This window comes from Alligator sinensis, unplaced genomic scaffold (assembly GCF_000455745.1).
Source record: "Alligator sinensis unplaced genomic scaffold, ASM45574v1 scaffold556_1, whole genome shotgun sequence".
NCBI lineage: Eukaryota > Metazoa > Chordata > Crocodylia > Alligatoridae > Alligator > Alligator sinensis.
Window position 1 is genome coordinate 96,344 of NW_005843408.1, and position 11,640 is coordinate 107,983.

The window sequence follows — 11,640 nt, forward strand, 5'->3', positions numbered from 1 at the left end:
CCTGCTGAAGGCAGAAGCAGTAAGGGGCTCAATCCTGCTTTCAGTGGAAACTGCCCCTGCCCCCCTGGCCAGGGGCCAAGCTGGCAGTGAGCTGGGTAGCCCCTGAGCTGTGGGGGGGCTCCAGTCCTTCCTTCTGGTGGCAGTATTCCCCAGGCCTGGCCAGGTGGGCTGCTATCGGGCTGGGTGCTGCCCCAGCTCCCAGGGGCCCAATCCAACTTCCCTCGAGTCCAAATATGGTGTATAAGTCAAGGTGGAAATTTAAAGACAAATTTTTTGAGTTCAGACCTCAAGTTATACACCATGAAATATGGTACCACCTAAAAAGGGAAACCAGACATCTAAGTCACAGCAAGAGACTAGCAAGAGAGTGAACAGGGGCTGCTGGCATCATGTGGTTGTTGACAAAGAAGAGCCACTGCTGACCGGAGAGACAATTGCACTGGAGAGGCAGGGCCCAATTAGATTTCTCAAATAAATTTTGTCACCAGGGCTGGACTGTAATATAGTTATGGCATAGTTCTGAAGCTGTGAACAAACACTATTATTTGATGGCAGTACTGTAAAGGGATAGCATCTGTTTGTGTACAATGTACCATGGATGTAGCATGTAATTGCCTCAGGGCCCCCTATTACTTTGTGCACTGTTTACTTTATCAAGGATAAATGACAGGATTAGGCTCAAAGAAGAATTCCATTTCAGAGCTCTAATTGCTACATTCTTCACATTGCAGTCAATAAAAAAGTACCTTTTAGAACCTGTTTTCTGCATTTTTCAAATATTCTTCTTACTGTCTCGGCCGGCCAGAACCGACTCGAGGTGATTTAGAAATTGCTCGTTCGTCAGGGTGGGCTGGTGAATGGAGAGGCAGACAAGGTTTAATGGTTGCAAAAACATTTACTTACGCCGCCTGTAGTTGTGACGCAGATGGTCCAGTCGTCTGAACAACACGTGAGTTGTTCCAGCTGGCGGGGCCCAAGCCAGTGAATCTGTCCATAAATAAAGCCGGCGGAAAAAGGGTACGTCTGGGATTGCGCTCAGCGACGGGAAGAAAGATCGATAGGTGATCAGTCTATCGATCACTTAGCCACAAGTCAGATCTCTTTAGAGGCACTCTGCAGCGTGCTCAACATTCTTTGACTTGGGCGGAAGTCGCGCGAATATTTAAACGGCCAGCAGGCCAATTACCAGCCGCTACGTGTGAATAATTTAGAGCTGGCCAATAGCGGGGCACAAATTTGCATTCGAATAGCGGGAACTCTTTGCACCGTGCATTTCTGTGCTGCAAGGAAGAAATGCATCCTGCAAAGAAAGCTGTAAATTGGCGGGAACTCTCTTGCACCGAGGTTCCTCTGTGCAGCAAAAACCTTCGCTGTGCAAGAGGCTCTCATGTGGCAAGAAAATTCCATCGTGCTGAGGCACCAAAATCACTGGGTTATGACATTGCCCAGTGCAGCAGCTGAAGGTACCTAAGATGATCATAGCATCATAGGACATTAGAGCTGGAAGGGATCTCACAAGGTCATCTAGTACAGTCCCTAGATCCTGCTCATGACAGGATCATCCCTGACTTCCAAGCAAGCATCCATTTAACCTGCTCTTGAAAACTTCTAAAAACGGAGATACCACAGTTCCTCAGGGTAGCCTGTTCTAATGCTTTATCACCCTCACAGTCAGTAAATTCCTTCATATCTCCAACCTAAATTTCCTCTCAAGCTTGAGACCATGGATGTGGGGAGAGCAGTGGATATGATATACCATAGATCCTGTCATATCATAGGAGAAGATCAGGTTAGCTAGGCATAATGTGCTCTTGTTGAATCCATGCTAGCTGTTCCTTATTGTCTTGTTTATCTCTAGGTGTTTCACAATGGATTCCTTGAGGACCTTCTCGGTGATCTTTGCTATTATAGAGGTCAGGCTGGCTAGTCTGTAGTTCCCCATTCCCTCTTCTTCCCTTTCTTGAAGATGGGCACTATATTTACCCTTTTCCTGTCATCTGGGACCTCACCTGACAGCCATGAGTTCTCAAAGAGGATAGCCAATAGCTCGAAAATTACCACAGCCACTTCCTGCATTATCGTAGGGTATATCCCATCTAGCCCTGTTAACTTGGAAGCATCTAGCTTCTCTAAGTAATCCCTAACCTGTTCTTCCATTACTCTAGGGTGTTTGTGTCCCTGCTATCTTTGCTGTCAACTTTACTTATCTTTGCTGCCAACTGCACTCATCAACTGGTAGCTGCTCTTATTTATGAAAATCAAAGTAGAAAAAGATACTAAATACTGTTGTTTCCCTTACTTTTGACATAGTTGTAGAATCCCTTTTATTGCCTTTTATATCCCATGGCAGCTGCATCTCAAATTATGCTTTGGCCTTCCTAATTTTCTGTCTGCATACCTGTGTAATACTCTTACATTTTTCACTAGTACCATGACCAATTTTCCACTTTGTATATATATATAGAAAGAGAGATGGATAGGTAGATATAGTTTTGAGTTACAGCTCGTTGAAAAGATTCCTGTCTGGCCAGGGTTGTCTCTTCTTGCATTTCTGCAAGAAGAGACAACTTCTGTCCATTCTTCCATCCCATCTGGACAGCTTGTTTCCGTGCCTTTAAAAGAGCCTCCCTAAAGTACCACTATCTTTCCTGGACTCCTTCTTTTCCTCCTGAGACTTGTCTCCCATGGGATCCTGCCCACCAGTTTCCCAAGTTTATTAAACTTTGCCTTTCTGAAATCTAGCATTCTTAGTCTGATCCCACTGGCTTTCCTCAGGTTTGAGTGTCCAGCTAGGCTCACACCAACTGGTTTGAATCTTGCAGGTATTCTCTTGGTAAGACTGGATAAATCCCTCCTTTGTCTGGGCTGCTTCTGCCTCTCTCAAGGCTACCCTCAGCTCAGTGGGTCTGCTCTTTTCCTCTTCCTGGGCTGGCTTGACCACCCATCTCCTGGGGAATTACCCAGCTTGTTCCTTGCCTACTTGCTTGTGGGGACCACCCACCACTACCACACCGTCCACTGTTACTTATCTCTCCGGACATGCTGGGGGGCTGTCCTTTGCCCATGTGTTTGGCTGGCTGGGTCCCTATCTCTGTTGATTGTCCTCCAGGTCCAGCTGTGCAGTTGTTGTTCCTGGAGATGCTAAATGCTGTGCCAGCTCAGGCTTCCTCCCAGGCCAATCAATGCCAGCTCCCCAGGGCATATGTTCTCCGGTCCCAGGTATTTGCATGTCACTCCAGTTTCCCCCTGGACCTCATCTCTGGTGTGTCAAGGAAGCAGTGTTTGCCCAGACCCAGCCAGGTACATTTCACACTGGCGCTGCTGGCCCTACAGGGGTATATAGCAGGGGCTGCATCTGAGCCCCTGCTACAGTCCTGTATTCTCACTAAGAACATTGCTAAGTCTTCCATTATTGCTTCCCTTTACTAATTTTTTTATCCAGGTCCACAGGCACTTTCCTTACCTCTGGGCTTTTTTCTCCTTTCCCCAGTGAAGCAAGTTTAAAGCCCTCATCCCTCAGTTGGTTTGCAAGCCTGTGTGAGAAGACATTTGTCCCTCTCTTTGTCAGGTGGACCTAATCTCTTCCCAGCATTCATCTTCCTCAAAGACTACCCAATGTTTAAAGAAGCCAAAGCCCCACTGGCAATACCATCTACCCAACCTCATGTTCATCTCCAGAATGCATCTGTTCCTAGCTGGGCCTAGATACAGGATTGAATCTTGCTGCCCAGACACTTCCTCTTCTGGGTCAGGGCTTTATATTGGAAGTGAGAGTAGGGGTGGGGGGTCAGCTGACCCTGACTGGCCACTACAGTGGTAGGGGTGGCCCAGGTGAAAGTTCTGGATGCCTGTGTCCACTCCAGTGTTCTGCTGAGGAGACAGGAGACCAGGATGAGTGGTTATGCCAGCTAGGCCAAGGCCCCAGGTTCAAGACCACAACTTGCCATCACCACCATCTATTGCTTCCTTTTTGTAGCAGTGGTTTTATATTCCCTGGGGATGCATGGTTTGGTTTTCCTTGCCACTGTAGTGGGCTCCTTCTCCTCTGATGCAAGGCCTCCATACCTGTTCCAGTTGGACAGCCACAGGTCCAGAAGAAGAGCACTGTCTGTTGCCAGAGGTGACAAGCTGCCAGTTTCCCCCTGAGAACCTGCATCTTTTGTAGCTTCTGGTGTCTTCTCTGGCTGTCTCTTTTTCATAATGCTGGGTGTATCTTTGTGGGCAGAACAGTCAATGGAAGCCTCATGCTCTCAGATGCTTCTGAACCTATCCACCTCCTCCTGCATCTCCCATATCTGATTCTTGAGAGAATCCACCAGAAGGCACCTCTCACATTATAAGTACTCCCCACCTGGCCATCCCTAAGAAAGACACAGTTCCTGCAAAGCTAGGTCAGAACCTGTGTGGAAGCCTCAGTGGGGAGATGAGACCACTGCTACAAAAAGGAAGCAATAGATGGTAGTGATGTCAAGCTGTGGTCTTGAACCTGAGGTCTCAGCCTACCTGGCATAACCACTCATCCTGGCCTCCTATCTCCTCAGTAGAGCATTAGGGTGGACACAGGTGGCTAGAACCTTCACCTGGGCCTAGCCACATGTCCATTGCCTGCCACTGCAGCAGCCTGTCAGGATCAGCTTATAAACCCCTGACCCAGAAGAGGAAGTGTCTGGGCAGCAAGGTTCAATCCTGTATTTAGGCTGCTGCAGTCTTGGCTTGTACTGCTACTGTCTTCCTGACAGACTCCAGATAATTGACCCACCCTGCTCACGGGCTTTGAGTTTTGCCTTCTCACACAGGCATGCCATTTCTGGACAGAGGTCCCACAGGTGCAAGCAGAGGAAGGGCTCGCAGTGGCAGGAGCTTTGGCATATTCCAACCATCATGTTGATTATAGTGCTAGTTCCTTTCTCTTCTGCTACTGTATTTTTTTTTTTGGTGGGGGGGGGGAAATCCTTCTCTTTCTTCACCTGCTTTCAAGCAAGATTTCAGTGAAGGAAGGATGAGAAGGAAATTATCTGGGTAAACTCCCCAACAAACTCTCCACTCAAACGCCACTGTTTGCTGGCCTGTTCTATTCACTTCTAAATCATTCACTTCCCTTTACCTCGCCCACACGTGCCCCCTGCCCAGTCTACTGTAGTTAGCATAATCTTGCCCCCCCCACCCCTCCACTCCAGGCAGTTAGTGAGCTTGCTATGCCTCTGAAGATGGTACAACAACATAAAATCCCTGAGTTGGTTAGCACCAGTGGTAACTGAATTTGGGCTTAAAGAACAGAACCAAGAGCCTTTACTTGTAGAGCTAAACTACTTAGCTTTACTAGCTAACAGTTTCCACAACCCATGAATCTCTATGAGATCCAACCAGCAAGTCACAAATACATTTTGAAAAATAATTTGCCACCACATCAATATAGGCAAAAAAGCAAAATTTAACATAGGAGTCTGACTTCAGGGTACATACTATGAATGACATTAAATAAGGCTAAGACTAATTGAGATAGAGTTTATAATTTGTGTTGTCTTAAGTTCTTGACATCTTTTTCATTAGAAGATTCAACTTGGCCTGCTAAATAAATGTGAAAAAAATTGTGTGGTTGTGAATTCATAATGATAGTTGCCTGAGTACCCATAGTGTGCTAATGAACTCATTACAGCTATGATATGAAGATTTTTCTTCTCACTGAGTAACAGGAATTTGCTTATCCAAAGCAAAATGTAAAAGAATACAATGGAGGCACAAACATCAGACTTAGTCTGTACTGTACATATTGTCTAGTTTCTAGGCAAAAGTTAACTACTTGTATTACAGTGAATTATTTACATGCCTTATCCATTTCATATGTTTGAACTCTCTGACCTCTTTATGTTCTCTTTTGTATATATGAATTGAAGTTAGTATTTTAAAAAAATAATTGTTGCTTTCATGGCATTAATTGCATGTTGTTTCTGTAAACCACATGATGATAATATATTCACTTTCCAACTGGCATTCACCACCTAAGTTAAACAAACATAATAAGTACTTTGACATATTTAAATAGGAGCTACAAGAAGTGTGGCAGGCATTTTATAGAACATTTAAAAGCATATTGTTACACAGCCTAAATTTGTTTGTTTATATTTCATTTCATTTAGGCTGTTTCCAGCTATGTAATGTTTTTCGATCACATGACATGGAAATTGACCAGTGCTTGCTGGAGTCCCTCCCTTTGGGCCAGCGTCAGCGGCTGGTGAAGCGGATGCGCTGTGATCAAATAAAGGCATATTATGAACGAGAAAAAGCGTTGCAAAAGCAGGATGGATATGTGAAAAAGCTGAAACATGGAAAAAAACATCGAGTCCATTTCAACCTTGCTGACATGATACAGGATGCAATCATATGTCACGATGACAAAGAAGGTACCAAAGATGCTTAGTAGACTTATTTATTTCTAAAGGTGGCTAAGATTTAGAGCAGCATCAATCCTATGTTTTTGTAGACTTAGCACACTAAATTTAAGTAAGTTTCAAGTGTATTTTCCAATTAACACACAATTGAGTATATAACTATATAATATAGAATATAAAATACATTATGGCATATAATTTGTGTCCTTGAACAACAGCAGATAGCTCTCTGGAGGCCTTAGATAGTTACTATAGAATAAATGTGCTTAAAGAGTTATAGATTTTAAGGTAGAAGGTGCAATTATGATAATCTAATTGAACATCCTATGTAACATTGGCCATAGAATAACACTCAGGTGTTTGGTGATGCTTTTGCAAAATGGGTTCCCTTTATTTAGACAAAGGTCTAAAATAAATAACATCCTTCCAAAAAGTGGCCCTGGCCAGGGCCATGAAATTATTATTTTATTTTTACTGCCTATTCCTGAGACTTTCTAGACCAGGTCCAGCCTTCAGTGCAAGTGCCAGCATACCAAAGTCTGCTCTAAATTGTAATGAAAATCATTGTCCAAAAAGATACCCTTTCTGTTAGTTTCAGGTTTAAGATAGCCCCTAAATTGGTTTTTGAGAGTGAGTATAAATGGAGGATTCCATGCTGGGGGAATATTTTATTGTCTATAAAATCTGGGTTAGCAAACTAACACAAAGCAACTCTAAGAAGGAATAATCTGGATCAATGGCTTTTCAGTGCATCATTCTTCAACTTTAGCTTGGACTTTTGTCTCATGTTTCATTCAAGCCTGATTGATAAGGCTTAACTCCTGGGTCCCTAGTCCTTGCAGAATATTTCACTCAGTCCTGCTGGTTATAATTTGTTGTTGCTTTTTAAATATATAACTTATTTTAATGTATATAAAATTGATCTATGAGCACTTCCCCTAGTTCTGTGTGCCTTTGACAGCACTTAAAATACAGTTATTATAATTTATATTTACCTTTGCTCTCCCAAACAGTAAAACCTGGTAGTTTAAAATTAAAATCCTCTTCACTAACCATCTTCCAAAAGCCAGGCAGAATAGTACATGTGCTTTGCAGCTTGCCCTAAAGGTCAGATGCTTCAGAATAGTTTTAACATTTATACTGAATATATGAGCATATACAGTTCACTCAGTGGAAAAAATACTCTGTCTCCTAGCCCTTTAAAAAGAGCACTGGATGAATAGGGCAGAACAGAAAATCAGCAGCTACTGAAATCCCCCCAATTTTTGGTTAAAAAAAAAAAAGTAACCCCAAATCCACATTTTTCTTTATATAGTGGTGTTTCATTTTAATGAAGGAAAAATGTGGATTTGGGCTTATTCTTTTTTAACCAAAAATTGGGGATTTCTTTAAATCAGAGAAAACCAGGATCCCTGCTCATAACCTGCTATGGAAAAATTCCATTCCTCCCTCCTGATAACCAGTGATTCAGGTATAAGGATGGGAGCTGGAGAGCAGTGGAAGCATTTGCCTGGATTCATTAGGCATAAACAACCCTGGGATATCGGCTGATTGAGAGAGAAACATCATATATATATATATATATATATATATTTTTTTTTTTTTTTTTGTGATGATTCATTTAAATAAAATGGAAAAAATGTGGATTTGGGGTTACTTTTTTTTTGATCGAAAATTGGCTTTTTTTAAATCAGAGAAAACCAGGATCCCTGGTCATGAGAGCATGTCAAATGAAGACTGTTTGTTGAGTGCCTTGCCTGTGTTTCAGAGAGCAATACTGGAGGTTTGCCTAAGTTTATTAAAGCTGTGAGGGTATAAACATTCTTCTTACTTCAGGGTAGGGCTAATTGTTGGCTGTTATGCTTTATAATTGTGTTCAGGTAGTAAATTCTATTTTATAGTCACTATCCTGCCATTTTAATGCACAGTGCTTGTTTCAATAAATCGTTTATTCCTGAAATACGTTGGGGTGGGGAGGGAGAAAAAAAACAAAGACACTTTCTCAAAGCTGGTGTATGAATGAATTAGTGGTAAATCTCCTCATGTTTATGGTTTTAAATAAGATCCAGAGCATTTCCTTGATGGTGTATGTACTTAACACGGTGAACATATATTATATCCGATAGAAAAAAAAAGATCCATCCTGTCCTGTTTTCTGAATACATCAGACAGGATGAAAGGAATGGTTCACAACACTTCTTCCTCTATTAGCACATTTTCAAAAGAGTGCTGCTGGTTTGCAGACTAGTGACCCACTTATGCAAAGTCTGGGGGCTAGCCAACATATCCATTTGCACTCTATGTTGAACGTGTGTTCTAACATTTCAGGGGCATGACTGGGGGAGGGGAATGGTGTTTCTTTCCACAGAAACAGTAAAGTATACTGCAGTGTGTGTTTTCTGCAGTCACTTTGATCCATCCAGTGTTTGTCTGGGAGAAGCGCAGGCTCTTTTCCCCTGTAGAGGTCTGGAACTTACCACACGGCTTCTTCTATTATCTACTTTCCTCTCTCTGGCAGTTTAAGAATATGATTTCACAAGTTGCAAAAGTCAAATTAGGCTAAGAACACAAAACCTCCTTACTGGGTTACACTACAGGATCTTTCCCAGTATCCTGTCTCCAGCAGTGGGTGTGTATCTCGCACACTTTACAGACACCCCTGACACCTGCCCTTTTCACCCACAGAGGGAGACCCTGGTGCATGCCTACCTCGAATGTGCCAGGTTGCAGCCCCTGTGTTGCCTCCAGAACGTCTTGCCTATGCACCTCCTCTACAACCTCTTGCTGAGTTTCTGGCTGCCATATTCCCCTCACCTCTTCATTTATGCACTCCCTGCTTATGATCCCACAAAGTCCTGAGACCTCCTGGTCAACCTCCTCATGGCCCTGGCCAAGCTTGATGGGTATCTGACCAGGAATGAGGCTCTGGCTCAGAGGGTCACAAGGTACTATGGGGCCACTTTCCTTGCCATTGCTCATTCCTGTTTCTGAGGCAGTGTCCACTGGTTCCTTGGACTCATTTGAGGGCCAGTGGGCATTGTCTGGTGTGCTTTGTTTGGTGTTCCCCCCGCTTGGCGCACTAGTTATTACCTTTTGACCTCCACTTATGTCCCCATTTTCATTATTATTTGTCCCAAGTAATCAGTAACACGACACTAGTGGCTGCCAGTATTAAAGGGGGCTCATAGCTTCCTTGGTGGGCAACTAGGTCTGTGTTTTGCCTTGATGTCTTAAAAGTCCCGTCCCCAGCAGTGGGTATATATCTGGCACATTTTACAGACACCCCCAACACCTGCCCCTTTTTGCCCACAGAGGGACACCCTGGCACTTGCCTACCTTGAGTGTGCCAGGTTGCATCCCTTCTTCTGCTTGCTGCAGAACCTCCTGCTGTGCCTGCACTTCTCCCTGCACCTTTTTTGTTATGCATTCCCCATCTGTGGCTTCACCAGCGCCCTGGACCTCCTGGTCATTCTCCCCTTGGCTCTAGGCAAGCTGGCCACCCACAAGACTGTTGGCACTGGATTTATGACCCAGATACCTTATTCTGGGCAGACCCAAACCCTCAGATCAACCACAACTTCTCCATTTGATAATAGGTTAATTTTATTGATACACAGTAATAGCAGATAAGAATAATGCAGGCAAGGAAAACACAATAACCTTCCCTCCCTATTCTATATCTACCAGTACTAGGGCTGCCATATAGGGAAGGTATGTCCGGCCAGTACGCAAGCTTCACCCTGTGGTTCTTTCTAGAATGTCAGATGACAGCAGCCTGGAGGTCGGGGGCCAAGGCCCACCTTCCCCCACAGTGGGGTAGGTAAAGACTTATGGTGTGCCCTCTGTCTATGGTGGCCTTGGGTTCCCCCCCTGAGGACCCTTTGCTGCTCTGAAATCCCTCCTTCTATATCCTTTTCCTCCTCTGATGACTCTTCATTCCTGGGTACTGTTAATTAGTTTCCCTGTGGTCATCATACTGTGCATATTCTGTCCTGTCAGTATAATCCTTTGTTCCATCAAACCCATCACATGCACACATCTTAATTTGGTCATTTACCAGTACCTTAATTTCGTCTGTCCACCAAAACCAGAAATCCTAAGGGCTCTGCAGCTGCTCACTATGACCTAGCCAATATGGCAGAGTCCCTTCCTTATGTTATGGAACAGTGTGGTACATGTCTTCAATTTCCCAGCTTGTGTGTGTGCTGGCTTCAGACAGTGGGCCTTGAAGGAAACTTTGTCACAAACAGGATTTTAGAAACCAGTTAACCCTCACCATTGCCCTGGACCATTGTTCTAATGAAATATCTACTTTATCTACAAGCCAATTCCTAAAAGTAAACCTCTAAATATAATTTTATAGCCATCAAAGACCAAGAAAGAGGCTCTGGCTGGGAGGTACCTGGGCGAGTGTGGGAATATCTTTTTGTGACTCCTCTGATTACATTTCTGGGCAGAGTTTCATTGGTCGGTGTCCTCAGGCTCCTTCCACTCTTTTTGGGGGCAGTGGACACTGGCTGGCATGCTCTGCTTGGTGTGCCCTTCCAGATCCTTTGTTATTAATGTATGATCTTACTCCCCTTCCTGTTTTCTTTTTATTTGTCCCAATACATTGGTTGTTGTGTCCCCAGTTAAGGGAGGCTTATAGGTTTTCATGATGGCCCTAAGCCCATGACACTACAACACATCAAATAGGCCCATCTCCAGCATCTGGCATGCTTCATGGACACCCTGATAGCTGCCTTTCCTGTCAAAAGTGGGAGATCCTGGCACATGATTACCTTGCGTGTGCTAGGCTGCAGTGCCTCCACCGCCTCTTTAGAAATTTCCTTCTGTACTTCTGGCTTCACTTCTCCCCAAAATTTTCCTTTTATGCACTCCCTGTCTGTGCTCCCACTAAGTCCTGGCTTTAGACAGACTCACCATATATCAGACTAGGAAAGAGGCTCTGACCAGGGGAACCTGGGCAACTGTGGAGCTGCTACCCTTCAGCAGCAGAGGGATGCTTACAGTTTCTGTATGGGTCTAGACACAAACTTTTCTCTGCGTAAAGCCTGTCTCTGATGGTGTCAGGAGTGGATGCTTTAGGGTAGAAGAAGAGCATATGAACAGGATTTATCTAAAGTGATCTATCCCTATCTGTCACAGGGCACTAAGGTGCCTGCTCCTTTAAGGGATGAAACTGCCTAGGGAGAGAGCCCTAGCAGTCACTCAGGAACCCCTCAGCTGCAAGTTACCACAGCAGCAGGAA

At 44.2% G+C, this 11,640-nt stretch overlaps 1 protein-coding gene across 1 annotated transcript in view; it reads left to right on the plus strand.

The window, feature by feature from the left end:
• Positions 1 to 11,640, plus strand: part of LOC102380145 (unconventional myosin-XVI-like) — a gene marked incomplete at its 3' end in the record, with an annotated part of 80,016 nt that overhangs the window by 28,177 nt on the left and 40,199 nt on the right. The window contains exon 2 of the mRNA XM_014527275.1: positions 6,138 to 6,401. Within this exon, the coding sequence (XP_014382761.1) occupies positions 6,176 to 6,401 (226 nt within the window). The remainder of the gene's footprint in view (positions 1 to 6,137; positions 6,402 to 11,640) is intronic.